Source organism: Bos grunniens, chromosome 26, assembly GCF_055505025.1.
Source record: "Bos grunniens cultivar Pamir isolate PY7600 chromosome 26, Bosgru_T2T1.0, whole genome shotgun sequence".
In the NCBI taxonomy this organism is placed as follows: domain Eukaryota; kingdom Metazoa; phylum Chordata; class Mammalia; order Artiodactyla; family Bovidae; genus Bos; species Bos grunniens.
Window position 1 is genome coordinate 42,429,528 of NC_141190.1, and position 26,458 is coordinate 42,455,985.

Here is a 26,458-nt window from a genome sequence, read left to right on the forward strand (position 1 = left end):
GCTTGACAAAGACTTTAAATCAGCTATTTTAAACATGTCTAAAACACACCACTTCTAAAGAACTAAAGGAAAGTATGAGAATATGAAAAAAAGAAAAATTCACTGGAGGGGTTCAACAAATGATTTGAGCAGACAGAAGAAAGAACTAGTAGACTTGAAGATAGGTCAATTGAGATTACCCATCCAGTCTGAGGAAAAGAAAGAAAAAATAAACTAAATGAACTTCCAATTTCCACTCCAAAACGTCAAGAGTTTGGGAACTGTCATCCTCAAAACAAGAAAAAAATCAGAACAAATTGAACACCAAGTCTTCTTAAGTAAACAAGAGAATTGAAGTCACAGGGAAAATAGCCACCTCTCCTCCCCAAGGGCTTCCCTTGTGGCTCAGCTGGTCAAGAATCCACCTGGAATGCAGGAGACCTGGGTTTGATCCCTGGATTGGGAAGATCCCCTGGAGAAAGGAAAGGCTACCCACTCCAGTATTCTGGCCTGGAGAATTCAGTCCATGGGGTCACAAAGAGTCAGACATGACTGAGTGACTTTCACTCACTTCACTCCCCAAAAAAGCTAAGAGGCAGGTAAAATCAGAGAATCATAGCATACAGAGTACCAGGAGCAGAAGCCACTGCTGGGACCAGCAACGGGTAGTAACACTTAAATAGTAATTGAGGAATTGCTGGAGAATCAATGAGGACTAACTTAAGAAAAAAGAAAAAAAAAAACATTCCCCCTGAGGTCTCAGTTTTGGTTTTAGTGAACGGGGGCACACTTTCATGAGTTTTACCTCTAAGAGATCAATTAGATTCTTATGGTGAACACTGAAAAAAAATCCCTCATGCTTTTGGTCTCCAATGACACCATTGTGGAGGTGTCTTTGTTACTGCTGGGAGATAATAAAAATCCTGAATTTCCTCTAGGCTTCCTCTGATATCACCCCAGCAGTTAGGTGGAATAGTGTTTCATATCTACCAGGTGAGTGTGGGAGTCCAGAGTTCCCAAGGTCTCCACTGACACCACAGAGAATAGGAAGAGGTGTTACTTACTACCTAGGGATGAAAGCAATGGCAACCCACTCCAGTACTCTTGCCTGGAAAATCCCATGGACAGAGGGGCCTGGTAGGCTACAGTCCATGGGGTCGCAAAGAGTCAGACACGACTGAGCGACTTCACTTTCACTTTTCACTTTCATGCATTGGAGAAGGAAATGGCAACCCACTCCAGTGTTCTTGCCTGGAGAGTCCCAGGGATGGCAGAGCCTCATGGGCTGCCATCTATGGGGTCGCACAGAGTCAGACACGACTGAAGTGACTTAGCAGCAGCAGCAGCAGCAGGGATAAAAGTCTCAGCTCTACTCAGCCTTCACTGGCACTAACCTGGAGAGAGGGGCTTGGGAAATCTCTTTACAGCCTGGTGGAATGGAAGTCTAGTTTCTCCACGAAGTCTCTGCTTGGAGAGGGGAGTAGTGGGGAGACAGGGAAGAGTAAGGTCATAGTTTTTTCTGTGATACTTGGCTGGAATACTGTCTTTTTAGGCTGCCTGTTTCCTACTCCTTTGGATAGAAACATAGGCTTTTGTTGGGCTTTTTTGTCTGCCCCCTGTGGTATTTGTAGGTTGCCAGCTTCTTCAGATCCAAGTCTGGAAATGTGAGGAAAAAACAAAATCCAGGGGACTCACCACTAGGTTTCCTTGAATCTAGCTAGTCTGTTTTCTTCTCTCCATCTTTCAGAGTCTTGCTTTACACGTTCAGGGTTTAGTTACACAGTTAATACAAAACATAACGTAACTAGACAACATATTAAAAAGCAAAGACGTTTGCCAAAAAAGCCAAGAGGCAGGTAAAATCAGAGAATCATAGCATACAGAGTACCAAGGGTCCCTCTAGTCAAGGCTATGGTTTTTCCATGTGTGGATGTGAGAGTTGGACTATAAAGAAAGCTGAGCGCCAAAGAATTGATGCTTTTGAACTGTGGTGTTGGAGGAGACTCTTGAGAGTCCCTTGGACAGCAAGGAGATCCAACCAGTCCATCCTAAAGGAAATCAGTCCTGAATATTCATTGGAAGGACAGATATTGAAGCTGAAACTCCAATACGTTGACCACCTGATGCAAAGAACTGACTCACTGGAAAACACCTTGATACTGGGAAAGATTGAAGGCGGGAGGAGAAGGGGACAACAGAGGATGAGATGGTTGGATGGCATCACCAACTCGATGTACATGTCTTTGAGCAAGCCTTGGGAGTTGGGAAGCCTGGCATGCTGCAGTTCATGGAGTCGCAGAGTTGGACACAACTGAGTGACTGAACTGACTGAAGGAAAGGTACATCTACTCCATCTTACCAGAACACGTAGGATTTTGAAATCAACCCTCTATTTAATGATGAAAGCCACTTTCCCGCTGTATTTCTCCACACCCAATGTATCTTCATGCCTGAGCCTTGGCCAGATGGCTCGCTAGTCTCCTTCTCTATCTGCTGAAATACTAATCCTGCAAAGCTTCACTAAAACACCATCTTCTCTGTAAAATCTTCACTGATTCCCATCCGGCCTGCCTCCCATGTTCAGATCAGATCAGATCAGATCAGTCGCTCAGTCGTGTCCGACTCTTTGCGGCCCCATGAATCGCAGCACGCCAGGCCTCCCTGTCCATCACCAACTCCCGGAGTTCACTCAGATGCATGTCCATCAAGTCAGTGATGCCATCCAGCCATCTCATCCTCTGTCGTCCCCTTCTCCTCCTGCTCCCAATCCCTCCCAGCATCAGAGTCTCTTCCAATGAGTCAACTCTTCGCATGAGGTGGCCAAAGTACTGGAGTTTCAGCTTTAGCATCATTCCTTCCAACGAAAGCTCAGGGCTGATCTCCTTCAGAATGGACTGGTTGGATCTCCTTGCAGTCCAAGGGACTCTCAAGAGTCTTCTCCAACACCACAGTTCAAAAGCATCAATTCTTCGGCGCTCAGCCTTCTTCACAGTCCAACTCTCACATCCATACATGACCACAGGAGAAACCATAGCCTTGACTAGACAGACCTTTGTTGGCAAAGTAATGTCTCTGCTTTTCAATATGCTATCTAGGTTGGTCATAACTTTCCTTCCAAGGAGTAAGCGTCTTTTAATTTCATGGCTGCAGTCACCATCTGTAGTGATTTGGGAGCCCAGAAAAATAAAGTCTGACACTGTTTCCACTGTTTCCCCATCTATTTCCCATGAAGTGATGGGACTGGATGCCATGATCTTCGTTTTCTGAATGTTGAGCTTTAAGCCAACTTTTTCACTCTCCACTTTCCCTTTCATCAAGAGGCTTATTATTTCCTCTTCACTTTCTGCCATAAGGGTGGTGTCATCTGCATATCTGAGGTTATTGATTATTTCTCCCAGCACTCTTGATTCCAGCTTGTGTTTCTTCCAGTCCAGCGTTTCTCATGATGTACTCTGCATATAAGTTAAATAAACAGGGTGACAATATACAGCCTTGACGAACTCCTTTTCCTATTTGGAACCACTGTGTTGTTCCACATCCAGTTCTAACTTTTGCTTCCTGACCTGCATACAAATTTCTCAGAGGCCTCCCATGTTAGTTGCTTCTTTTTCTCTGCCTCCAGACCTTTGCTTGTACATCTCTGAAAATGTGAATTTCATTTACCTTAAGGTTTTCCAGCTCCTGCTTTAACTCTAAACAAACATTTGTCTTAAGTAAAGGAACCTACTATGCTCATCCTCACTGAACCCAATACTTTGAATTAAATTAACTGTGGGTTTCCTTTCCTCTCACTCAAAAATGTTTTATTTTTCCAAGTTTTTTTTTTTTTTTTTCCCTACTCCTTCCTGTTGAAGCAGCAATGATTCTGAGGTAAACAGTCTTGAATGAGTTAAGTCATGATTAAGGACACAGGCTATGTTGACTTTCCTTACAGAGCTGACCACTTCATCTCTTGGTTTCCTTCTATTTCTGTGGGTACTTGATTGCTGAGTTACCTGATAACTCTGTACATTGAAAGTGTTCTTTTCAAGATATGAATCTTATTAGGAACAAACTCTGGATCCCCCAAGTATCAGAAAGAGTCTAGAACCCATCAGGTGTTAGCATGTGTCATGGACAATGCCTCAAACATGAATTTTATCGAGTAACAATGTACCCCACCGGAGCCTCCAAATTCAGACATAGAAATAAATTCAGACATACCCATTTACCCCATGAAAACTTCATGAAATTCAAAATGTCATGTCCATAAAGATTCTGAAACACAGTGATACTCATTTGTTGAGAACTTGTCTACTTTTGCTGTCAAGGTAAAACAGCAGCCTCAAGTAGTGTCAATAGAAAACAGCCTACAAAATTTAAAAAATTTATTCAGTTTGGTTCAGTTCAGTTGCTCAGTTGTGTCCCCATAGACTTTGCAACACCATAGACTGCAGCACGCCAGGCCTCCCTGTCCATCACCAACTCCCAGAACATACTCAAACTCATGTCCATAAAGTTGGTGATGCCATCCAACCATCTCATTCTCTGTCGCCCCCTTCTCCTCCTGCCTTCAATCTTTCCCAACATCAGGGTCTTTTCCAATGAGTCAGTTCTTCGCATCAGGTGGCCAAAGTATTGGAGTTTCAGCTTCAGCATCCATCCTTCCAATGAATATTCAGGACTGATTTCCTTTAGGATGGACTGGCTGGATTTCCTTGCTGTCCAAGGGACTCTCAAGAGTCTTCTCCTACACCACAGTTCAAAAAAAATTTATTATCTGGCTCTTTACGGAAAGCTTGAGAATCTCTGATGGAACATCAGATGTATGCTCTCATCAGACTGTTACATCTCCTTTAACTTCTGTCTCATGTCTGAAAGTGGATAATATAAAAACTTTTAAAATAAAAAAATAAAATGCACATCACAAGAAAAGGATACAAGTCAAATTTTTTTTTCATAATTGCATATTTACTGAAAAATACATCAGAATAATGTAAATATGACTTACTAAAGCAAGTGAAGAAATAAAAATATACTTCAACCAAAATGCTAAAAACAAAACAAAAAACCTCCTCGCGAAAGAAATAAAAACCATAAAGATATTTGTTTCCAGCATTTCCAGGTTAGATTCCTTCACACAAATGAACTGTGGCAGGGGTGGGAAAAGAGAGCTCACCTGTAATTGGTGAAATGCCACAATATTATTCTCTAAGGCTCCATAACTTAAGTATCTAACAACTAAAGACGTAGGAGATACTAGATTTTTCAGGATTATCTTCTTCCAAACTCTGTTACATGCTTCTTGTGTCAATGTCACTGCTTTCAATGTTTTGCTTCAACAGTCTCGAGATATATTCTTTACAATTAGACTTGTGAAGTTTATTCTAAGACCATGCTGCTACTGCTATTTAGACCCTAAGTCTCATCGGAGTCTATGTGACCACATGGACTATAGTCTGTCAGGATTCTCTGTCCATGGGATTCTCCAGGCAAGAATATAGGAATGGGTTGCCATTTCCTTCTCCAGGGGCTCTTCCCGACCTGGAATGAACCTGAGTCTCTCGCTTGGCAAGTGGATTCTTTACCACTGAGTCACCTCTACGGTCCATTTTTTTCACAAGGTGGGGCTGACAGAAAGGCATCATAGGTTTAGCTATCCCCCGGGCATCTGGAAAGTTCCAATACCACTTTTCCGGACAAAAGCTTAAAGGCCCTTCAGGTCCAGCTCAGATTCTACAGCTCCACAACGGACCCAAGGCCGCCTTCCTAATTGCTCCTCCTGGGGCCTGCAGTGCAGACCAGTGGGGCAAGCCCCTTCCGGCCCTTGTCTTTCTCCACTTTCCATCCGGCCCGGTGGGGCCCGGTTCTGGGCCCAGGGGACACGAGAGGGGTTCGGATCGGTGACGTCCCAGGGCCCCAAACCATCCCTAGAAATTCGCCCCGGCCCCACAGCTGCGGGGTACACTGTCCAAACCTCCTCGGCGAAAGCCGAACTGCGGGCACCCACCTGATACCCTCGGAGGAAAGTGCGTGTGGGAGCCGGGTGAGGAGTGACAAGGCGACTCCACGGCCCGCTCGCGCAGTCCCCAACCCCCTGCACCACAACTGCCATCAGCAAAAACTATCGGCGTCCACTCCAGAGACACCCAGGGTCGAGAACAGTTCCTCCAGATCTCGAGAGGAACGGACACCACACCGAGGAACGGACACCACACCGAACTCGAGATGGACTCTCCTCAATGGACCAACCCAACTCGGTCAGGCCAGCAAAAGGGGAGCAACACCACCTGCTTCAGTTCTAGGGGTAACGTCGAATAACGGCGGCGTTCCCGCATGCTCTGCATCGAGCCTGCGCAAATCCCAGGGCTTGGACGAGGCTGCCAGTGCGCATGCGCCTCCCTCCCGCTCTTTCCCCAGCGGCTTGGGAGCCCCGCCGCCTAAACCGGCCGATACGCGCATGCGTGTTTACGGTAGCTGGTCTCTTCCCGACGCCGCAGGGAAGCCGTGGCTGTCAGGTTTGCCGCCGGCCGAGCCGGAAGTTGCCCTTAACCTTCCTTGGTCTGGCGAAAATTAAAGAGCTATAAAGAGAGGTTCCGGAGCCGGCCTGGTCCGTAGGTGGCCGAATGGAGACCGAGACCGTACACGGGCCACTGACCCGGCGCCCGACCCTGGCCTCTTCCTGGGATGCCGAGTGCGGAGCCTTAGCCCAGAGTCTCCGTCTCATCCGGGCTGGTCTCGGCGCCCGGGACGCCGACTGGGAGGAGCTGCTGGCGCCGCCCGCCTCGGGGTGCGCTGGGCCGGCGGGGACTGGGTTGTGCTCAGGGACACAGCCGCGCTCCAGGGGGAGCCGCGAGGGAAGACGGGGACCCTGAGGGGAGAGGGTCTGCGCCCGAAATGCGGGAGCCGAGCGGCTGACGGGGCTGTGCGGGCGGCGAGGGCGAAAGGGCCGGGCCCGGGTGGCGGGAGGACAGAGGGGCGTCCGCGGGAAAGCTGAGGGCACTCGGGTGGGAATGTTGGGGGCGAGGGGGCAGGTGAGCGGGAGACACACATCCCCCTTGAGTCCATCTCGTCGGCTCCTGAGGCCCCTTGTCGGGATCAGAACCGGCCTCTTATCCTGAAACAAAAACCTCCTATCTACCAAAACAGGCATTAAAAAATCCAAATGTCGAAAATCTTCATAAGCTTGATTTTGAAAATGGCACACATTTGTCATTTATTTCACTTAACTATTCAGGCAGTAACAGGAAGTCGCATACAATGTAGATAGAAGTCAAGGGAAAATAGTGGAGACCCTCGTCTAAAGCATCGTTTCGTCATGATTTCTTTATTGAGCATTCATTTGGTCAGTGTTTTGGAATGCACTTGGACTCCAAATGCAGACCTAAGTGAATTGGATAATATGTCAACCCTGTGGCCCAGTAAGTGGATTAATGAGAATGTTCAGAGAACTATAGGTATATTCTTCATTTTCTTTTCAGCCAGGATCAGGTGACTTTGAAAAGGAACCTGAACGGCCAAGATGAAAACCCCTGCTTCCTTTACTTGAGATGTGACCCTCATGGAGGTGAAGAAATCGTTTCTATTGGCATTTTAAGTTCAGCAAGAAATATGGAAGTGTACTTAGGAGAGGAGTACTGTGGAACCAGTAGGGGCAAGAATGTTTGTAATGTTCTGGATAACAGGTTTGTGACTTAATGAATGTGGAAGTGTTCTTCTGAAGTAGTGTTTTATTTTCTTGAGCTTTTACAGTGTTTGTTGATTCTCTGACATTGGTGCTAAATACTAGGAGAGAGAAGATAAAAACATACCAGCAGACGTAGAAGTTTAGGCCTTTAGGGATCTTAAAGACAGTCTAGAGCAGCCTAGTTGTTTTTATAAATGTGGAAATGGAGAGCTAATGGAAGAGAGGGAAGTTGAAATAAATGAATAAAATATCATAGCTAGTTAGTGGAAGAGTTTTATTAGAATGAAACTCTGGTAAGTGTTTCACATTTGTTTTATTTAACTTACAAGGCTCTGTTTTCCAAAAATTAATTTGTTTTATCAGTCTAGAACTTTGAACATTTTCCTGTAGGAAACCCTTTACAAATAGTGCATGAATTTAAGACTGCCATACCAGCATACTTAACCCATTATTATACTTTTTGATTTTTTCCCCCCAATTTCTTAGGAAGATTCTGTCTTAATCGTTGCTTAATATGAATCAAAATGTGAACCGTGCATGTTGTATATAATGGATATATTCTTGAGCTTTATGGTGTGCCCTGTGCATGGTTATACAGTGGGTATAATTTAATTTTTGCATGTAGCTAGTAACTGGCAGTTAGTGTTTTTATATCCAGTGCAACTCCACAGGAAATTCAAACTGTTTATGTCTCACCAGGAAAACTGAATTTCAGGATTTAAATATTGTCCTGGAAACCTTTATTTTTAAATGTAACTATTATAAATGATAATGTATGAAATTTTTTATAATTTTTTTTATTTTTAGTGAACATGAAAAGATTACTTTCTACAAAAAATATCTAAAATTGGAGTCTCCCACACATGCTTGTAAAATAAAGGTAAGTCATTCCTAAATTTTAACTAATTTGAAAACTATAGTTGTTTTTCTACTATATATACACTTACTTTCTGTTGATTTGGTAAAATAATTCAACTTGGTCTCTAGTTCTAGTTCAGAAATATTAGTAAACTGTAAAAAAAAATTTATTTTCTAATATGCATTTGTCTTTTAAAATTTGAACATTTATTACATTGCTGTGTCATGACATGTACTGTTGATAATACAGTGGTATTTTACTTTTAAGCCTTCAAAAACTGTGATTAAAAAAAGAAAATTTTTAACTAAGTTATAGTTTATTTACTTGAATATGTAAGTTTAAAAGATTTATTACCTTTTTATGAAACTTAGGTGTCAAAAAAAAGCACATGCAGTTTTGGCCCCCAAATATTTAGAAAGATAAAATATAATTAGAGAACTTTCAGACAAGGGTAACACAAAGTTGAAGAGAATTGGACTGTTGTCTTCAGCATGAACAATATTGTTAAAGTGAAGTTTACTGATGTCATCGGGTGTAGGGAAGGGGTATAGAGCTGAAAACCATAAGCCCTGGCTATTAAGTAGGCTCTTCTGCTGACTAGCAGAGTAATCTTGAGCCAGTTTCTTCATTTTTGTTTGGACCTACTTTATGGGTAATATTAGGGAACTGAAGAAAATAAATTATTGAATTGATTATCTTTATCTCTAAAATTCTATGCTGATTATTCAGTTCAGTTCAGTTGCTCAGTCACGTCCGACTCTTTGCAACCCCATGAATTGCAGCACGCCCGGCCTCCCTGTCCATCACCAACTCCCGGAGTTCACTCAGACTCACGACCATCGAGTCAGTGATGCCATCCAGCCATCTCATCCTCTGTCGTCCCCTTTTCCTCCTGCCCCCAATCCCTTCCAGCATCAGAGTCTTTTCCAATGATTCAACTCTTCGCGTGAAGTGGCCAAAGTACTGGAGTTTCAGTATCATTCCTTCCAAAGAACACCCAGGACTGAGCTCCTTTAGAATGGACTGGTTGGATCTCCTTGCAGTCCAAGGGACTCTCGAGAATCTTCTCCAACACCACAGTTCAAAAGCATCAATTCTTCGGGGCTCAGCTTTCTTCACAGTCCAACTCTCACATCCATACATGACCACTGGAAAAACCATAGCCTTGACTAGACGGACCTTTGTTGGCAAAGTAATGTCTCTGCTTTTGAATATGCTGTCTAGGTTGGTCATAACTTTCCTTCCAAGGAGTAAGCGTCTTTTAATTTCATGGCTGCAGTCACCATCTGCAGTGATTTTGGAGCCCCAAAAAATAAAGTCTGACACTGTTTCCACTGTTTCCCCCTCTATTTCCCATGAAGTGATTATTATTACTTATTATCCCATGAAGTGCTAATTATTACAGAAGAGCAAAGATGTTGTTTAGGTGTATATACTAATAGCTTCTAAAATTGTTTAAGGGATTCATTCATCCACACATATTGGAATGCCTATTGATGACAGCTATGGTACTTGACATTTAGGAATTAACAGTTATGAAATAAATTGGAATGAAGCCATCACATTACTAATATTATGGTGGGCAAGACAGATAATAGGTTGATTCAGTGTGGAAAATAGGCACTACATTCACTCCTGAGAAAGGTTTGGGGATTAAAAAACAGAACAGGAATAACATGGAAGTTGAAATGTGGGTGTATACATTTCATAAGGTATTTACTCACTTGCTGATGACAGTCGCATCTTTGGTGCAACACTTTTTAGATCATGGACCTGTATTCACCTGTGTCTTTGTGTGATGTATGGGTTTGTTGTCTCTGAGGGTGAAAGGGATTTGTAACTGTGCTGTGGAAGTACCTCGGAGTGCAGAGAGTTTCATTTAGGAAAATCTTTGGGTTTGTATGAAGGCCTTTTCTGGGCCAGTAGTACCTTTAATAGTATACGAAAGTTAAATGATAGTTACTGATGTGTATCTTTGAGCACTCACTCAGTGATATACACTGGACATTGTAACACACAATCCTTATAACAACTATGTGAACTGATTTTACCCCTGACTCAAGTTTGGCATCTGCCCAGGGTCACCCAGACACAGCCCTCACTGAGTTCAGGTCTGTCTGATTCTAAATCCTGTTTGCATTCCACTTTGAACTTCCCTGGTGGCTTAGACAGTAAAGCATCTGCCTACAATGCAGGAGACCCGGGTTCAGTCCCTGGGTCAGGAAGATCTCCTGGAGAAGGAAATAGCAACCCACTCCAGTATTCTTGCCTGGAAAATCCCATGGATGGAGAATCCTGGTAGGCTACAGTCTATGGGGTCGCAGAGAGTGGACATGATTGAGCGACTTTAATTTACTTTACTTGCTACTGTGCAGTCCTACAGCACACAGGAAACATCTTGATTTAGAAGCATGAACACAATGAGGCAGCATAAAGCACTGGAAAAGTTCCTGGGAAAGAAGTCAGAAGAACTAGGCTCAAAGATTGACCTTTATTTACTCTCTTGACAAATTAGAAAATCATTGTGAACTCATCTTTTCTATGTGCAAACTATTGAGCTCTCTTAAGTCATCTGGACATTCTGTTAGAATTCCTTTAGAATTTATTCTAAATTCTAAAATACTGAACTGTATTAACTATCAGCCAACACTTTGCATGGGCTTCTAGTGAGTCTTATGTAATATCACATAATATTATGACAAATTTCAGTATGTTAAGGACTCAGATTGGAATAGTTTATCTTTAATTCTTTTTTTTTTTAAACTATTAAGTAAAACATTATTTACACTTAATTTTTTTAATTACAAAAAGACTTTTTAAAGTTGATGTAGTTCTTTATAGCTTTTTTCTATGACTAAAGAAACTTTAAAATGTACTTGAGGTTAATTTTTAGACTTTTGAATGCTTCAGTGATACTTCAGTATTGACAAGAAATGACCTTAAACAATGGTTGTTTTTATTACCGTTATTAATTTTCCTGGTCTTTTGTGTTATAATAGCTGCTCTCCTTTGGTGAAAAGAACTGTGTGTTCATCAGTAAAGTTGTGGTACACGTAAGGCAAGTCTCGGCACATTCTTCAGCAGGCTCTCCCACTCTAGGATCAAGGATAGACCTGGAGAGGGTTCAAACCATCATGGAGTCCATGGGGTCAAAGTTATCACCTGGAGCTCAGCAGCTGATGAATATGGTGAGATTCCAGCAGCAGGTGAGTAGGAATGGGTTTCTTTCCAGAAACCATTACAATTCTTTAAATGATAGCACTTTATTACAACATGTGGTGACATAAATTTTTTCCTTTTAGCTTTTATTATTGATTTCCCTGTTATCTTTACTGACTTATGTAAAAATTGCAGCTTGCAAAAAAAATGGTTTTTCAGACTTCACAATTTTCTGTGAATTCTCTAGCTCATTCATTCAGCAAGCATTTACTTAGCCCCTTTTTCATAAATAATGCACTGTTTCGATTACTTAAAAAAGTTCTAAGGTGAATTAGTCTACAGCCTGTCTGTAAGGATTTCTATAGACTTAATAGAGAACTCAGGGCATGTAAGTGGGGAATGTTGAGAAACACTGATGGCTGCTGCTGCTAAGTCGCTTCAATTGTGTCTGACTCTGTGCGACCCCGTAGACAGCAGCCCACCAGGCTCCCCCGTTCTTGGGATGCTCCAGGCAAGAACACTGGAGTGGGGTGCCATTGCCTTCTCTGTGAAAAAGACTAGGAAAGGGTTATTAAAGAAAGTGGCATTTTATCTGGGCCTTTAAAGAGAAAGGGTGGGATTAAGCAAGTGAATTTGGAGAGATGCAACTTAAGAGAGAATAGTTCAGATTAAATCTTCAGTGCTGGAAGGAGTAGGATGTAGCTAGGAATGGAATAGAAGTTCATTTCTCTGGAGTGAAGATATGATAGGAGAAGCTTCAGGTGGACTGGGGCTGGATCATAGAGGATTTTGAATGCTGTTATAAAGTTTGTGGGTGTCTTTTAGCTTTGCATGACAAAATGTGGTCCACTGGAGAAGAGAATGGCAAACCACTTCAGTATTCTTGCCTTGAGAAACCCATGAATAGTATGGAAAGGCAAAAAGATAGAATACTGAAAAATGAACATATACTACTGGATATCAGTGGAGAAATAACTCCAGAAAGAATGAAGAAACAGAGCCAAAGCAAAAACTACGCCCACTTGTGGATGTGACTGGTGATAGAAGCAGGGTCTGATTCTGTAAAGAGCAATATTGCATAGGAACCTGGAATGTTAGGTCCATGAATCAAGGCAAATTAGAAAGTGGTCAAACAGGAGATGGCAAGAGTGAACGTCGACATTTTAGGAATCAGAGAACTAAGATGGACTCGAATAGATAAATTTAACTCAGATGACCATTATATCTACTACGGTGGGCAAGAATCCCTTAGAAGAAATGGAGTAGCCATTATGGTCAACAAAAGAGTCCAAAAGGCACTATTTGGATGCAGTCTCACAAACGAAAGAATGACCTTTGTTCATTTCCAAGGCAAATCATTCAGTATCACGGTAATCCAAGTTTATGCCCCGAACAGTAACGCTGAAGAAGCTGAATGGTTCTATGAAAACCTACAAGTCCTTTGGAACTATCACCCAAAAAAGATGTCCTTTTCATTATAGGGAACTAGAATGCAAAGGTAGGAAGTCAAGAAACACCTGGAGTAACAGGCACATTTGGCCTTGGAGTACACGATGAAACAGGGCAAAGGCTAATTGAGTTTTGCCAAGAGAAGGCACTGGTCATAGCAAACACCCTCTTCCAACAGCACAAGAGAAGGCTATACACATGGACATCACCAGATGGCCAACACTGAAATCAGATTGATTATATTCTTTGCAGCCAAAGATGGAGAAGCTCTTTATAGTCAGCAAAACCAAGAGCGGGAGCTGACTGTGACTCAGATCATGAGCTCCTTATTGCCAAATTCAGACTTAAATTGAAGAAAGTGGGGAAAACCACTAACCATTCAGGTATGAACTAAAATCCCTTATGATTATACAGTGGAAGTGGGAAATACATTTAAGGGACTAGATCTGATAGTCAGAGTGCCTGAGGAACTATGGACGGAGGTTTGTGACATTGTACAGGAGACAGGGAGCAAAACCATCCCCAAGAAAAAAAATGCAGAAAAGCAAAATGGCTATCTGAGGAGGCCTTACAAATAACTGTGAAAAGAAGAGAAGTGAAAAGCAAAGGAGAAAAGGAAAGATATACCCATTTGAATGCAGAGTTCCAAAGAATAGCAAGGAGAGATAAGAAAGCCTTCCTCAGTGATCAGTGCAAAGAAATAGAAGAAAACAATAGAAGGGGAAAGGCTAGAGATTTCTTCAAGAAAATTAGAGATACCAAGGGAATATTTCATGCAAAGATGGGCTCAATAAAGGACAGAAATGGTGTGGACCTAACAGAAGCAGAAGGTATTAAGAAGGGGTAGCTAGAATACACTGAAGAACTGTACAAAAAAGATCTTCATGACCCAGATAATCACGATGGTGTGATCACTCACCTAGAGCCAGACATCCTAGAATATGAAGTCAGGTGGGCCTTAGGAAGCATTGCTATGAACAAAGCTAGTGGAGGTGATGGACTTCCAGCTGAGCTATTTCAAATCCTAAAAGATGATCCTGTGAAAGTGCTGCACTCAATATGCCAACAAATTTGGAAAACTCAGCAGTGCCCACAGGACTGGAAAAGGTCAGTTTTCATTCCAATCCCAAAGAAAGGCAATGCCAAAGAATGCTCAAAGTACCGCACAATTGCACTCGTCTCACACGCTAGTAAAGTAATGCTCAAAATTCTCCAAGCCAGGCTTCAGCAATACATGAACTGTGAACTTCCAGATGTTCAAGCTGGTTTTAGAAAAGGGAGAGGAACCAGAGATCAAATTGCCAACATCCGCTTGATCAAGGAAAAAGCAAGAGAGTTCCAGAAAAACATCTATTTCTGCTTTATTGACTATGCCAAAGCTTTTGACTGTGTGGATCACAACAAACTGGAAAATTCTGAAAGAGTTGGGAATACCAGACCACCTGACCTGCCTCTTGAGAAATTTGTATGCAGGTTAGGAAGCAACAGTTAGAACTGGACATGAAACAACAGACTGGTTCCAAATAGGAAAAGGAGTACATCCAAGCTGTATATTGTCACCCTGCTTATTTAACTTCTATGCAGAGTACATCATGAGAAACGCTGGACTGGAAGAAGCACAAGCTGGAATCAAGATTGCTGGGAAAAATATCAATAAGCTCAGATATGCAGATGACACCACTCTTATGGCAGAAAGTGAAGAAGAACTAAAGAGCCTATATGAAAGTGAAAGAGGAGAGTGAAAAAGTTGGCTTAAAAGCTCAACATTCAGAAAACGAAGATCATGGCATCTGGTCCCATCACTTCATGGAAAATAGATGGGGAAACAATGGAAACAGTGGATGACTTTATTTTGGGGGGCTCCAAAATCACTGCAGATGGTGACTGCAGCCATGAAATTAAAAGACGCTTACTCCTAAGTTATGACCAGCTTAGCATATTAAGAAGCAGCGACATTACTTTGCCAACAAAGGTCAGTCTAGTCAAGGCTATGGTTTTTCCAGTAGTCATGTATGGATGTGAGAGTTGGACTATAAAGAAACCTGAGCACCGAAGAACTGATGCTTTTAAACTGTGGTGTTGGAGAAGACTCTTGAGAGTCCCTTGGACTGCAAGGAGATCCACCAGTCCATCCTAAAGGAGATAGTCCTGAGTGTCCATTGAAAGGACTGAGGTGAAGCTGAAACTCCAATAGTTGGCCACCTGATACGAAGAGCTGACTCATTTGAAAGATTGAAGGCAGAAGGAGAAGGGGACAGCAGAGGAGGAGATGGTTGGATGGCATCACCAAGTCAATGGACATGAGTTTGGGTAAACTCCGGGAGTTGGTGATGTCCAGGGAGGCCTGGCGTGCTTGCTCCATGGGGTCACAAAGAGTCAGACATGACTGAGTGACTGAACTGAACTGATTACGTGTAAAGATGGGTCAGCAGGAAGTGAGGCTGCAAGATGGAAAACATCTGTTATTTCTCATCCAGATGAAGGTTAAAGAGGGCCTAAACTTGAAGGAGGAACCTGGTGCTGGGCTGTGAGATGCTACAACAGTGGTACTGGTGGGACTTGACCATAACTTAGTATGAATTTTGTGGGAGAAAAACAATCCAGTGAGAAACTAAAAGTTTTGAAGATGCTGATACTAATAATACACATGGAACACAACAGAGGGAGTGACTTGGGGAAAAAGGAGTTTAATTTGGAAGTATTGAATTTTAGGTGTGAAACTTTAAAACAAGAACAAATTAAAAAATCAGATAACTTCTGTGAGATTTGCCAATATTAATTTAATAGGAGTATCACTGGAGGGACTTCCCTGGTGGCTCAGATGGTAAAGCGTCTGCCTACAATACAGGAGACTGGGTTCAATCCCTGGGTCGGGGAGATCCCTTGGAGAAGGAAATGGCAACCCGCTCCAGTATTCTTGCCTGGAAAATCCCATGGATAGAAGAGCCTGATAGGCTACAGTCAATGGGGTCGCAAAGAGTCGGACACGACTGAGCGACTTTCTTTCTTTCTTTCATTGGAGGGACGGGCAGACTTAGGAGAACAGGAGAGCTGGTGATGATCTTGGAAACCTCAGAATGGAGAGCTTCCAAAAGAACAGAGTCCATCCTCTTCGTTCTCTGGTACAGTGATCTCACCTGCACAGCTCAGGAGGTTCCTAACAGATGCTCCTGCTCCAGTGCTCCCTCTCCACAGAGCAACCAGGATGATCTCAGAGGGTCCATCAGACTCGACTTCCCCTGTGTAATGTCCCCGAACTGCTTCCCCTCACCCCAGAGTTAATCCAGATTCCTCACCCTCTCATCTCAGATCTGGGCCGTCGTTCCCTCCTCAACACCATCTCCTGTCACATCTCCTCAGATGCTCGTCTCTGGACATTCTGAGGTGTGTGTTCCCCAGATATCCACCTGTGCTCCCACCTCAGGACCTCTGCACTCTTAACTGTTCTCTTTGGCCAGAATCCCCTCTTCTCGATCTTAGCAAGTCTGCCCTTTTCTTGTTCTTTCAGCCTCATCTTAAATGTTCCATCTTGAGCGATACTGTCCCTAACCACCCTGTTTAAAATAATTAGCCTCTTCCTCCAAATCTCTATCATATTTTCATCAGAGCTTTCTTGACTATTTTTGTTTTCACGTATTGTTCTGTTTATCTCACTCATATATAAACTTCATGCAAATAGGACCTGGCTGTCTTGTTTATGGCTCCAGGTAAGTACATAATATATATGCCCTTCAGATTATCAACAAGTACTCCTCAGAGATCTTCAGGGAGTCGATTTGAATAATGATAAGGTGAAAGTGTTTAGTTACTCAGTCATGTCCACCTCTTTGCCATCTCGAGGACTATAGCCCTCCAGGCTCCTCTGTCTATGGGATTCTCCAGGCAGGAATGCTGAAGTGAGTTTCCATTTCCTCCTCCAGGGGATCTTTCCCACCGAGGGATAGAACACAGGTCTCCCACATTGCAGGCAGATTCTTTACTATCTGAGCCACCAGGTTGGGTGATAAGATGTAAAGTGTCTCATGAGCTCTGTAACTATCTGTTGAGTATAAAGTAAGAATGTTTCATAATCAGAACCCCTCCTCCTGTGGAAGGGGTGTGAAGACACATACTCTTTAGAACCTTCATGTGTTAATTGGGGCAGGGCTTGTCCAGAAGGGGAAAGGAAGGATCTGAGAGCAGCTTACCGGCCTCTCCCTGTTTTGCCTGTGCCTTGTGAAAAATTTTATTAAAGTGATTTCTTATTTTTTTGTTTTGAAGTTCAGATGTGCTGATTGTTTTTGCTTAAGCAGTTTAGAATAATTGAGTGGGAATTCTGTCTCTAAATTCCTGGTATATGATTGTCATTTAAAGTTATCTGAGTGAAAGCTGTGAGAAAATATATTTTCTCAAAGAAAACATATTCAGTTATTCAAGATTTTTATTGTTTACCTTTTACATCTTTAAAAAAATAAGATATTTTTTCTTGCTTTTTCAAAGTGATACTTATACACGCACATTCTTTATAATTAAAAAAACTAAAGATGATCTTCAGAAATCCTACAAGATGTTCATAAAAAATTTTTCAGAAATCTTGGAGTATATGTATACATATATGAAATTAAATACACATGTATAAGTATATGGACACAATTCTACATAAATGCTTTCATGATTTTTAGCCTGCTGTATGTTTTTTCGCACATGTTAATAGCATATGACATGTGCCCTAAACAATCAGTTCATATGAATCATTTTATACATATTTTTCTGCCTACTTTAAAAAAGGTTTGATGTCCCTTGCAAGGCAACATATGACAGCTCAAGAAAATTAAGAATTGAATAAAGGCAAACAAAAGAAGTAGGATAGCCACCAGCATCTAAAGTTAGTTCATTTACTGCACTGTCATATAGACTAACCTGTGAATTTCTCAACATTTAATACAAAGTAAAAAGTCACCTTAAGAGCTTTTCTCTAGAAGAATATGACTAATTTTTATGATCAGTGAATTTCTTGAAATAATATTATATCAGAAAAGAAAAATTCATATAGCAGATGCCTTAATTGCATTTACATTTTTCTAATTAAAATTTCTGGCAAATTGTCATTTACAGTTTTGACATTAAGTCCACTGTTTATGTAATTGCAATTTTGTAGAATTTTCAATTTTTTATCATAAAGTTTTCTTGTAGTATCAAAATTATGCTACCACCAAAAATAATCGAATTTTGCCTTTATGATTGAGTAAAGCTTCTTTTCACCAAAGGAGAGTGGTCTAATTTTTAAATTTTATAAGTATGATTGTATATAATCATTCTTTAGAAATAATTTAATATTTACTTAAAACTTGCATTCAATAGAAGAAGATAAAATTTTGTTATAAAGGGAGTTTCTCCACTGGGCAGTTCAGTAGAAGTTCCTTGGGGCCCTATTGCTCCCACATACCAACTTCCCTGGCTCTCATTATTCGTATGTCCTGTTGTATTTTCCCTAAAGTATCACCATCTCCATCCACAGGATTTCTTTCTTTCTTTGTTGTCTATCTCTCCCTGCTGCCTAGATTGTACTGTCCACACATCAGTGATTTTCTTTCTTTATTCACTGGCTTATTTCCAGGGCCTGAAACAGTACCTAACACAGAGTAGATTTCTGGAAAATATTTGTTGAATGAGTAAGTTTGAGGCTCACTTAATCCAAGAATCATTTTTCAAATATCCAGAAAATATATGGACTGAGTGTCTTCACCTAATCTTGAATAATACTTTTCTTAGTCTCTCATACAAGGTATTGAACAATAATATCACTGTGAGATGATATTCCCTGATAAGTATCTCTAGTAGAGATCTGGGTTTAGAATTTAGGATGGCACCATAAAATGTAACAGTTAGCTAGGCTAGAGGTAGTTTTGCTTTTCTCTTGTGGAAAAATTGAAGAACATAGCAAGAGTATGCCTCCCTGTAGGAGACTGTGTAACCTCCTATCAGATGTGAGCCGGTCTTCTCAGGAACGAATATAGCCTAGCTGGTTGAGTTGAGGCCACAAAACATAATCATTACCCTATAAATTATTACAGCAGACATGGCCAAAAGGTAGCTACCTCATTTCAATCACTAAAAATGTTAAAAAAAAAAAATGCAGACTTTTAAGTATATGAGTATAACATCAAACTTTAAGCAAGTAACTATCTAGTCTATCTTCCAGTGAAAACAAACTGTATTTCTTTAGGGTGGCCTACATTTGTGACAGTACGCAGATGATTTTTAATTCTAGGAAAATTGTCAATTATTGTGACTCATTAGAAAATACCATAGCTTAAGGAGGGCTTTGTAGTAGAAACATTAAAATATGCCTGTGCAATTTTACTAAGTATGCTTGTATTTACTTGAAGATTTTCCTTAGCAAAACTACACTGAAATGACTAGAAGTCCTGACTCTGGAGCTGGGTGTCCGGGGTTCCAGTCCTAGTTCTGCCACCAATGACCGTGTTACCTTGGCCGAGTTAGCTTTAGTCTTTTCTCCTCAACTCAATACTGGGACAGTGGCTGTGGCCTGCTCCACGTGAACGTTCTGAGGCTCAGATGGAAGAAGGCACCTTGCCTGACTCGAGGTCACTCCAGAGTTAGCTGTCACTATCATTAATGTTCCTGCTCTTTCCTCATCTGCCTTCCTTAGAATTGTGTTGCCATCGGAGAGCAGCTCCAGTCGATCCTGGGAAACACGGGACACAAGCACGTGATGGGGCTGCCGTCCTCGTCTACTCCGGGAGCCTTCGACAAATCATCCTGCACACCTTTTCCTTTCAGAACTGGATTGACATCTGGAAACGTGACTGAAGACTCGGAGGCTACCACTGAGAAGAGTCTGCAGCCAGCTGGTGGAGGAAGTATGAGCAGCCTCCAAGAGTGTAAAATTGTGCCACAAAGCCGTTCTATTCTTGAGAATGATCTGAAGAATGCAGTATCTTCTTTCTTATCAAAGAAAGCAGGTGACAGCTCACACATACCTAACTCCGAGTTGCTGCCTTTTCTGCAGAATTTGTGTGGCCAGGTGAGCCATCTCCGGGTGGGACCCGGCACCAAGTGGCAGGACAGCATCACCAAGCCTGGCGGAGGCGCCGGGGGTGTCACGTAAGTGTTTAGACCCATGTGGTCGAGATGGGGTGTGGGGGAGGGTGCGGAGGCAGGTGGGGGAAAGAGGTTTGTTTCAATAGCTTCTGCCTGAACTTGTTTGCGGAGAGAACTGTGGGAGCTTTGACATTTCACCATTGACACACGTAGAAGAAAGAAATATTCTGCAGAGTAGAATGTGTTGCTTTGAAAGAAGTGTGTAAATTGGAGGTGCCGAGCACTTCTCAGGCCTTTGGTGGGAGGAGTATAAGCAGCAGACAAGGGTCGGAGTAGAGAGTTACCTGTATGAAGGGAGAGGAGCTGTGGTAGCCATGATGTGCACACTGTTTGCCTGATTGTATGAAGTGAGCCATTGCAGTGGATTTTCCTTGTAGATCATGTGTGACCAGGCTAATTTTGGAGTCATCCAAACAGTTTTCAGCTAATTATTTATAGTATACAGCCTCTTATCCTCTGGTTTCATAATTCCAATTTTTCCCAGTCCTGCTCTGACTAAGTGGCAGCTATTTAGTATGTTCCCCATCCTTTATATAAATGGAATGTGTCCAAATATTGCACTGGAATTCAGGACTCTAATCATAGTCCTGGCTTAACTATTTGAGTTAACTATTTCAATCTTTGGAATTATACTTTTATTACGTATAAAATGAGGTAGTTCTGTTGGTTGAATTTTTTTTTAATGTTCCAATAGCATTCAGTTTGAGGAGTTTAATAAGTTATTGAAACAAAAAAGTGGTTCTTACTTGAGAAGGACAAGGAAAGATAACAGTAGTCTTTAAATTACTTTAATATTAGGTTGGTGCAAACTTAATTGTGGTTTTTGGACCGTGAATTTTAAATCATTATAACTAAGCTCAAATACATCTTTATTAGTCAGAGTAGGAACCACTACAATCAACATATTTTTACCAACTAGAAATAAGTTTGTTTATTCCTGTAGTGTAAAAATCTGTGCCTCTGGATCCAACAAACTCTTGGAAAGCATTTTCTGCCTCTTGCTGGTTGTGGAAGCATTTTCCCTGCAAAAAGCCATTGAGATGCTTGAAGTGGTAGTCGGTTGGCAAGAGGTCAAGTGAATATGGCAGATAGGCAAAACTTTGTAGCCCAGTTTGTACAGCTTTTGAGGCATCGGTTGTGTGATGTGCACTCAGGTGTTGTCGAGGAGGAGAATTGGGCCCTTTCTGGTGACCCGTACTGGCTGCAGGGGTTGCAGTTTTCGGTGCACCTCATCGATTTGCTGAGCAATCAGATGTAATGGTTTTGCTTGGATTGGGAAAGCTGTAGTGGATCAGATGGGCAGCAGACCACCAGGAGTGACGATGACCTTTTTTTGGTGCAAGTTTGGCAATGGGAAGTGATTTGGAGCTGCTTCTCAATCCAGCCACTGAGCTGGTCATCACTGGTTGTCTTATAAAATCCACTTTTCATCATGTCACAATCCAATCGAGAAATGGTTTGTTATCATTACATGTAGTAAGAGAAGATGATACTTCAAACCATTTTTTTTTGTTTTTGGGCAGCTCACAAGGCAAGCACTTATCCAGCTTTCTCACCTTTCCAATTTGCTTCAAATGTCAAATGATCATAGAATTGTTGACGTTGAGTTCTGAGGCAACTTTCTTGGGTAGTTGTATGAGGATCAGCTTCAGTGATTGGTCTCAGTTGGTCATTGTCAACTTCTGTGGCCGGCCACTGTGCTCTTCATCTTCAAGGCTCTTGTTTCCTTTGCAAAACTTCTTGAATCCCCACTGCACCATATATTCCTCAGGAGTTCCTAGACCAGCTGTGTTGTTGACGTTGGGAGTTGTCTCTACTGCTTTATTTTCCATTTTGAAGTGGAATAAGAATGTATTCCATTATCAAACAGCAGGTTTCAACAATGCAAAACTGCAATTACTTGTGCACCAACCTAATACTTTAAAAGTATTAAATTACTTTAATACTTTAGACTTCCTTACTTCCTAATTATCAGAGAATTTCTTTCATCATGAATAGGTTTCTGTCAAATATTTTTCCTATGGCCATTTATATGATCATGAATTTTCTTCTGTAGTCTGTTCTTATGGTGAATTACGTTAATTTCAAAACTTAAACCCACCTTGCATACCTAGAGTAAATCCCACTTAGTTGTGGGCTGTAATTTTTATACAATGTTGGATCTGATTTGCTAATATTTTGTTGAGTATTCTTGCATCTAATTTATTAGAGGTACTGGTCTGTAATTTTCTTGTCCTGTCTTTGGTTTTTCCTGTGAGGATAATACTGGCCTCATAATATGAGTTCCACATCTTAAAAGAGCTTGTGTACAACTGGCATTATCTCTTCTTAAGGTGTTTGGTATTGATAGGAGTCCTCAGTGCAACCAGCTGGGCCTGGATATTTCTTTCTCAGAGACTGTTAAATTACAAATTCAGTTTTTAACAGTAAAGTTGTCAGTTCTCCCCATTGATATGAAGATTTAATGCAATACATACTAAAATTTCACAATATTTTGTAGACATAGGATTATTTTAAAAATTCTATGAAAAGCAAAAGAGGAAAAATAGCTAAGACAACCTTGAGAAAGAAGGATGAAGTGGGAGGAGTCCCTCTTCCAGTGATGAGTCTTCTACAGTGAGAGTATCAAGACAGGGCAGTGATGGCGGAGGGGCAGACACAGGGGTCAGTGGAGCCCAGTAGAGGGTTCAGAGGTAGACCCACACAGGTGAGCTCAACTGAGTTTTGACAGAGGTGCAACAGCAGTTCAGTAAAGGAAGAAGAAAGAGTCTTTCTGACTCATGGTGCTGGAGCAGATGGATATCCAAAGAGCAAAAAGTGAACTATGACCCAAACCTCGTACCTTATACAAAACTTCACTCAAAATGGATCAGAGCTGTACGTGTAAAACATGAAGCTATGAAAGTTTTCTAATAATCCATAGGAGGCAGTCTTTGGGAACCTAGACGAGATTTCTTAGATATGACACGAAAAGCAGGATAATTGAAAATATATTGAACCACATGAAAATGCAAAATTTTGCTCTGTGAAAGACTCTGGGGGCTTCCCAGTGGCTCAGTGGTAAAAAATCCACCTGCCAGTGCAGGAGACAAGGGTTTGATCCCTAATCTGCCAAGATCCCACATGCCGCGGGGCAACTGAGCCTGTGTACCACATCTATTGAGTCTGTGCTCTAGAGCTCGGGAGCCACAACTGCTGAAGCCCCAGTGCCCTAGAAGCCACTGCACCGAGAATCCTGCATACCACAGCTAGGGAGGAGCTCGGCACAACTAGAGAGAAAAGCCCATGCAGCAACAAAGACCTAGCACAACCAAAATAAATAAAAAAGAATTAAAAAAAAAAGACTCTGTGAAGTGGAATAAGATACGAATTCCAAACTGGGAAAAAATTTGCAAATCACAAGTCTAATAAATGACTTACATCTAAAATACAGAAAGGGCTCTTAAAACTCAAAATTAAAAAGTCCAGCTAGCACATGGGCAAAAGACAGAGAGAGACATTTTACCAGAGAGGATATACAAAAGCAAATAAGCACATGAAAAGATGTGCTATTGACCTCGTGGCTATTAAGGAAAGGCACATTAAAACCACATGATACCCTCCACAGTTATTCAAATGGCTGAAATAAAAAGTGTAAAATGGTGACAATACCAAATTCTGATGAGGATGTGGAGAACCAGGACCTCTCATACATTACTCATGGAGATGTAAAATGCTACAGCCACTCTAAAAAATACTCTGGCAGTTTCTAATAACTAAGCGTATTTAGGTACCATGTGCCTCAGCAGTCATGCTCCTGGGCATTCATTCCAGAGAAAAGAAAACATCTGTCCACATAAAAGCCTGTACACAGTTGTTCATAGAAGCTTCTAGTGATTTAGTAAGGTGGTGTGGATTAAAAAAAAAACAAATACACAACTATTTCAGTTGTACCATTGCTTAGGGAAGTACTTAGAAGACCTTAAAAAAATTCACAAGATGACTTTAGATTTGGAGCTCAAAATAGAAAAAGACCCTTTCTATCTAATGATCTATTCTTTGAGGGTAGAAGTTCCATCATCTTCATTTTTATACTCTCACTTCACTTTGTGCTTAAATGTTTAATGAATTAAAGAAATAAGAAGGCTTTGGGCATTCAGTGTTGTGGTCCCCTGCTGGGTATGTGTTGGAAATATGTTGCAAGGAGACAGAATATAGTTATGGAGACAAATTTCAAAGTTGTGGCTACTTTATTGTACTGCAGTTTGGTTGTTTTTGTTAAATATTAAGGAAAATTGTTACATTAATATTTAAATTTACTTCTAGACTCGAAGAGCAATCCATTTGTTCCTACTTGGAAAAGATTCTTTCTAAAAATTTGGAACTGATGGAAAAGAAACTTACAGACTACATTGATCAGCGAATATATAAACTCCAGGAGCACATAGATAATAAGATGGCTTTGTTAATGGACTTGCTGCAGCATCCTAACTCCCCACCCTCTGGGATGCCTCTACGACATTATGACTCTGGAGAAGGACTTTCAAATGGAGAAAGATAAGCACTCAACATGTACAAAGTACTACAGCTATTTATTACATATTTATTATAAAACCAAACCGCCAAGAGTTAAAGCAACTATTTAATGTCATTTGCGGATCGCTGTTTATTTGCATAAAGTGACCTCAGTGTCTTTTTACTGTACTGTTACTGTATATCTGGTACTGTACACTAAGATTTAATGTGGTAGGGCCATAAATTATTCTTGTTTCCCATATTTTTCACTTTTGTAAGAAATTCACATACACTTCTGGGTTGCTCAGATGTTCAGATTTTTTTAAGGATTTCTAAAGCATTTCATTAGTTTGTACTATATATGTGTTTGATTGGAGTACTCTTGTAATTTTTACAAAGACCTTATGTTTAGGGGTATATAAAGTGCTTAGAATAGTAAGTAATATTTTTTCTTTTTCTAATTAATTATTCTTATAAAACTGGGTACTTAAGACTTGCAGCCTTTAATTTCAAATCACCATGTTACCTTTTTTATTGTTTATTTCAGATAAAAACTTAAATGTGATGTTTGGCATGTGTAAAACTGGTTTACATTGGGGCTGTTAATTTTGTGTTCTGTCACATTGTAGCTGTGGATGGAAAAGTAATAATTAGAACTGACCTATTCTTTGTTAGGCTTATTACTTTCAGATTCAGTGTTTGGTGTAAAATGAGAGAAGTCATCTTGTTTTATCTCAGTCAACCCAGGAAGCAGAAGAAACTCTCTGCTTTTCGGAACTGATACAGGCTCTTCTTTCCAGAGCCCATTTCTGTTTAATGTATGAAATGCTGAGATTCTGCATTGAAGCATTAAGGCACATAAATCAAGGAGATTACACTTCTCTCTGGCAGACTTAATTTTCAGAAACTATACCTGTCATATGTGTTGTTAGGTGATATATTTGCCTCTAAAAAATAAATGAATTCACTCTGGAAATTAAATGTTTTCACCTAAAACAAAAAGGATGGTTTACACTCATTTAGTATTTTGATGAATTTATTTCTTTGAAGTGAGAACTAATATAAAGTTTATTCATTTATAAATCACTCTGAAGTTAGGGACATGAGGTTATTGTTCAGTCGCTAAGTTGTGTCTGACTCTTTGTGACCCCATGAACTGTAGCATGCCAGGCTTCCCTGTCCTTCACCATCTCCCAGAGTAGGATTGTACAATATATAACTTTTACCAGTCTTTTCCTAATTTATTAACCACCTATGTAGCCATTAGATGGCATTTCTTTTAGCGCATAAGAGAAATGCGTCTCACTTAAAGTTGAACCTCTCATTAATAGTTTACACAGCTTCTGATAATTGTGGTCTATTTTTTGATTCACAAATTGCTTAATATAACTAGAACACATATGCTGTGTTTTATAAAATAATTAAATACAATATTTATGATTATATATAATTCAGATGAGCTTTAATTCCTAATCTTCCATTTTTAAATTTTTTTCATGTTAATAAAGACCTAAATTGCATTTTAAATGTATTAGAGATTCATGTGTGTGTTTAGTCGCTCAGTTGTGTCTGACTCTTTGTGGCCCCATGGACTGTAGCCCCACTAGGTCCCTCAGCTCATGGAATTTTCTAGGCAAGAATACTGGAGTGGGGTGCCATTTCCTACTCCAGGGGGATCTTCCCAAACCAGGGATCATAGGTATTGATTTTCTTATATTTATAAATTTCTATACATGTGTATATGTAAT

At 40.9% G+C, this 26,458-nt stretch overlaps 1 protein-coding gene across 5 annotated transcripts; it reads left to right on the plus strand.

The window, feature by feature from the left end:
* The first annotated feature begins 5,829 nt into the window (after positions 1-5,829).
* Positions 5,830-26,241, plus strand: LOC147344472 (ATPase PAAT-like). Of its 5 annotated transcripts, none has more exons than XM_086378040.1 (7): positions 6,366-6,748; positions 7,440-7,643; positions 8,453-8,525; positions 11,504-11,710; positions 16,422-16,496; positions 19,765-20,219; positions 24,522-26,241. In XM_086378040.1, exons 1-7 carry the CDS (start codon positions 6,585-6,587, stop codon positions 24,754-24,756), a joined length of 1,413 nt encoding a protein of 470 aa, XP_086234166.1. In that variant the 5' UTR covers positions 6,366-6,584; the 3' UTR covers positions 24,757-26,241. The 5 variants fall into 5 exon arrangements, with proteins under 5 accessions (XP_086234167.1, XP_086234166.1, XP_086234170.1 ...); XM_086378042.1 differs by having other exon boundaries at positions 6,519-6,748; positions 7,440-7,525; XM_086378041.1 differs by lacking the exon at positions 16,422-16,496 and having other exon boundaries at positions 5,830-6,748.
* The last annotated feature ends 217 nt before the right edge of the window (positions 26,242-26,458 follow it).